Source organism: Agelaius tricolor, unplaced genomic scaffold, assembly GCF_023055355.1.
Source record: "Agelaius tricolor isolate 1412-34295 unplaced genomic scaffold, bAgeTri1.0.p SCAF_1, whole genome shotgun sequence".
Taxonomy (NCBI): Eukaryota; Metazoa; Chordata; class Aves; order Passeriformes; family Icteridae; genus Agelaius; species Agelaius tricolor.
The window spans coordinates 91626650-91631512 of NW_027269261.1; the positions used below are offsets into that span (position 1 = coordinate 91626650).

Sequence of the window (4863 nt, forward strand, 5' to 3'; positions counted from 1 at the left end):
TCTTTTAGTTAACTTATGTTCTGCTGGACATTGGGATTCAAGAGCTCTTTCCAGAGCTGAGTAAGGTATGTGCTAACTCCATTCAAGAACTGCAGAATTCTTCAAGCTGCTACTGAGTCTGATCAGTGGTGCACTTTTGCTGTTGTTATTACTAATATTAATTCTTAATTTTGGGGGAAATTATGTGTTTTGCTAGTATGTTGAAATTACTGAAATCCAGATTACTTACATTTTGGCTAATTAGCTCTTTCTAAATCACCTCGAGCCCAGATTGTTCAGCATGCAGCAAGTCTGAGTTGCCTTTCAGGAGACTTGGACAGATCAACCAGCAGTTGGGATCTCTGTGCCTTTCTCTTTGATTGATTTGTCTCCACTCTATTTTATGCATTTTTCAATTTAGGAAGGGAATTCTGCATGCAAAGTTCAGGTCAAGCTGCAGTATTTTTCTTGAGAATATCTGGTAGGAGGATTTCTTACCTCTAATTTGGTCACTGCAATGTTAACTTCAGCTATCCAGACAAAGGAGAAAGAATTTGCACAAGAGAAATGGCTGTATAAATGCGTATCATTAGGTTTGTGATCTATCTGATATTTGTTCTTGTGTGTATCAAAACTTGACAGATTTTTACATAGCAATTTTACAGTTTGGTCTTCATGGCAAGCAGGAAGTACCTGCTAGTTTGCCAGTAAAAAACAAAACCCCAAACAAATTTTAAAAGCCCCCTCACTAACAATAAATGTTCGTTGCACGAACCCTGTGCCTGACAACTGCAGAGTGTCAGCAGTGATTTGTTTTGCATGACAAACAGAAACAAGTACAAGGTTTTGGAACAAGCCAGGACACTTGCATTGTTTTTAGTGAAAGGAGGCTGGCTCAGCAAGTCTGACCTACTTTGTGTCAGCTCTGTAGCTGCCCTCCTCCAGCCAATGCTCAGACAGCTGACTAAGGGAACAAGGAAGTAGCCTGGGAACTTGAGTGCAGAAAAAAAGACCTGACTTAGCCCTGCTATTTTACTCAGCTGAACTGGTTTTGTATCTCAGCAGCTAATTATATATATTTATTGGAGCACTGGTCTTTCTTCAGTTGATTGTGGAAAAAATGAGTGGCATTTAAATAGTCTTTAAAGCAACAGTCAGGCCCAGAGGGTGGTGATCAATGGAATGAAGTCTAGTTGGAGGCAGGCCAGTAACATGGAGTTACCCAAGGGGTCAGTTGTAGCTCCAGTCCTGTTTAACATCTTCATTAATGATCTGGATGATGACACGGAACTGGGAGGAGTGACTGATACACCAGGGGGCCATGCTACCTTCCAAAGGGACCTAAACAGGCTGGAGAAATTGACTGGCAGGAACCTCATGAACTTCAAGAAAGGGAAGTGCAAAGTCCTGTTCCTGGGGAAGAACAGCCCCAGGTGCTAGGATGGGGCCAGCCAGCTCACAAAGTGGAACAAAGGGCTGATGGTATCCTGGGCTGCAATAGGAGCGGTGCTGCCAGCAGGTCAGGGGAGGTGATGGTGCCCCTCTGCTCAGCAGTGGTGAGGCCACACCTGGAGTGCTGTGTCTAGGTCTGGGCTTCCTAGATGGGCATGGACATACTGGAATGAATCTGGTGGAGAGCCATGAGGATGATGAAGGAACTGGAGCATATTTCCTGTGAGAAGAGGCTAGAGAGCAGGGACTGTTCAGCCTAGAGAAGAGAAAGCTCAGAGGATCTTACTGGTGTCTATAAATACTGAGGGGATCGTACAAAGACAGAACTAGTGGTGGCCACTAACAGGACCAGTGGCACCAGGCACAAACAGAAACACCGGAGGTTCCCTCTGAACATGAAGAAACACTTCTTCACTGTGAGGGTGACCAAGCACTGTCACAGGTTGCCCAGGGATGCTGTGGGATGCTCGTCCTTGGAAGTATTTAAAAACTGTCTGGACATGGTTCTGAGCATCTCTAGGTGGCCCTGCTTGAGGTCTAGACCAGGTGACCTCCAGAGGCACCTTCCAACCCCAGCCATGCTGTGGTTTCATTTAATGGGGAAAAATATTTTTTCTTCAAAAAACAAACCAAGAGAAAGATTATTCAAGGTAAATCAAGATCATGTTTTCTGCTTCTTTCTATCCTTTTTTCCTGCTTAACCATGACACTGCCCCGCTGCTCTGCAGTGTTTCTTAACCACCTGCTGAGGAAAGGCCTCTAGTGCCACCTTTGCTCCTGGTGAAATGGCAGGGGTGAGGGGTGGGCTCCCCCTGTCCCCTGTGACGGAAGCTGATGGGGACAAAGCAAGGGAATCTCTGGCCCTGATTTCAGTAGGGGAAAGAAGTAAAATACTTCAGCTGGGAACTGGAGCTATTTACTGAGAGCAATACAGAACATCTGCATCTGTGATGTTTGGCAGTGGGACCTGGTTGTGTATCAGGACTGAGAGGGGAAATGCAAGGTGGAGAGGGTTTGGGTGGAGGGATAGCAGTGGTTTTCATCCAGAGCCCTAAAAACATTTTCCCAAAACCACGGCAAACACTTGTCACTGTGAAGCCACTTGGAAAGAGAATTGTTTCTTCCTAACAACTGCAGTGGGGAAGTTTAAAAGTAATGACTGGTTCTTACTTAGCTATCCATGCATGTATGTATTGGGGGAATCAATCCAATGCCTGTTCTCTCTTTTCAGCATTGACTGGTCCTTTTTGAGTTGCTTCACACCAAAATGTTTTTGTAGTTACACTGAAGAATGGAAAAATGTTTCTGGCCAGTCAGCTTGTAAAGGGGAAACTGAGCATCCCAGAAGTTTTGTTTTGAGCACTGCTCCTTTGGCAGGGAAAACAGTGATGGGAGAAATGGGAATATTTTCCTTAGTGGGGGTGTCAGTCTGCTTCCACTGTTGAGATTGGTATCTTGCAGGCATTTCCTGCTGCACGTACCTGTGCGGATATTCGCTGGATCGCTCGGTGTGTGCTGTGTCTGATGGCAGCACGTGTAAGTCAGCCAGCCCCAAGAGCTGGAAACATCCTGAGATAGTGTACAGCCTGTCCCTTGGGGGTCTGTCAGACAGGATACAAGGAAAAGGGACAGCTGAAAGGGAAAAAGCATTCTGGGCAGTGTAAGGAAAGAAATCCAATCGAAAAAATATCTCTCCAGTACAATTTCCAGAGCAGAAAATTGCTGTGTTAAAAAAACTGTATTTAGCAGTTATAAATGGGAGAGGTGCGAACTTCTAGAGAAAGAAGAAAACACCTATTTTGAGAAATCATATTAAAAACTCAATAGCCTTCCATTCTCTTAACTCTGGTTTCAATCCATTCTCTTAACTCTGGTTTCAAGTGGATGTTTTCAGATACCATTAATCGTTGCAGCTCAGTTCAGTCATTTCTATGTAAATACACATTTTCAAACTTAATAAGTAAATTTTCCCCCTTTCCTGTTTAGCAGGGTCCAAAGGAAGCAAGCTCTGTGTCAAGCTGGATGTGAGTGGACACCCAGTAGGATCTGCTGTGCCCTGTTGTAATGGACATGTGACATTTTAACATTGCCTTGTATATTTTGTTGTAAATAACATAAAATTTAAGTTAAAAAAATACCTTTATGCAATAAAGATATTAAAATTTAATACCAATTGCAAGTAAATAAAATATTTGTACTTTTAATTTAAAATTTGTTTTAGCTATTACCAGTTAAAGTCTAATTAATTTCACCAAAATCTCTCAGTGAATGAAATTACAGGATGACATCAAAAGAGACAGCTGGGCAATCAGCCAACTTATGCTTTGATAAAAGAGCAATTACTGGATGTCTTCCTGAAAGTATATGTAGAAAAATTGTTTGGAAGAAGTTGTAGAATGCTCCCATTAAGTTATTTTAAAATGTCTTAACAAATCCTTTTTTTTTTTTCCCAAACAAAGGTATATGATTGAATCTATTGGAAATAATCACTAATCTCAGAACTGTCTTTAGCCTTCATCTTTCTGTGAGCATGGAAAATCACATTTGTAATTGAGTCTTTTCAACACCTGACCTTCAAATCTAAAGCCCTCTTAAAATAATAATGGATGTGAAAAGAATTTTTTTTGCAGTTTCTTATCTGGCTTTGTGGGTTTTTTCTGACATCCTCTTTACAGGTTTAGAAAAGAGGATGTGAGTCTGTTCACAGCATTTTATAAAAGTTCATTCATATAAAAATGTGTGGAAGATTTTTCTATGTAAGTCTTAATTTGTTGACCCAGCCTTTATAAAAGACATTTTGAAAAGGACTTTTATGTGTGGCTTTATAAAAGTTTTACTTGCAGAACAATACAGAGATGCTTTAATAGGCATTCCTTAATTTTTCTTTTCAAACTTATATTTTCTCCTTTTTCACAAACTCACCAATCTAATGCAACATTGGTGTTCTTTGTCAATATAACTCATCTGTATTACTGTTGCAGACCTTTTCCTTCTGTTTGTCAAAGGAAGGTAAAAGTGTCATTCCTCTCCTTTCTGGCTCTGCCAAGCAGTTATTGCCACTCTCAGAATTGGTGTGCAGGCACAGCTCTGTCAGTGCCCTCTCTGTTACTAATTTGATGTTGATGAGGGAAAGCCATTCTGTGAATTAACAACTTAGGGAGTCGAAGTGACAATCATCAATGCCAGGGCATAACTGGCTGTGTGACAAGGTCAGTTGTTGTTTGTCTCCCTCTTCTACACCCCTTCTACACCTAATACAGCTGTGGGTCCAGAGCCTTTCAGGCACAGCCCTTGAATGGATGTGGAAGAGAATGGGGTCTTTAAATTTCAGCATCCTGAATGTTTATCTTAATGGATCTGCTCCTTGAAATCTACAGCTGCAATGGATGGAAGAGGCAAGTAGCTTCAGTGTTGAAAAAAAGCATGGTGAGC

At 41.7% G+C, this 4863-nt stretch overlaps 1 protein-coding gene across 7 annotated transcripts in view; it reads left to right on the top strand.

Annotated features, from left to right (window-relative positions):
• SNX14 (sorting nexin 14) overlaps positions 1–4238 on the top strand; it is a 54155-nt gene extending 49917 nt beyond the window's left edge. For 4 of the 7 annotated variants that reach the window (XM_071443663.1, XM_071443638.1, XM_071443611.1 and 1 more), the window contains 2 exons: positions 9–65; positions 3421–4238. In XM_071443663.1, coding sequence (XP_071299764.1) covers positions 9–65; positions 3421–3459 — 96 coding nt within the window. In that variant the 3' untranslated portion in view covers positions 3460–4238. Of the gene's footprint in view, positions 1–8; positions 66–3417 lie in introns of all 7 variants that reach the window. The other 3 variants (XM_071443630.1, XM_071443601.1, XM_071443594.1) reach the window with 1 other exon arrangement.
• Positions 4239–4863: the final 625 nt, after the last annotated feature.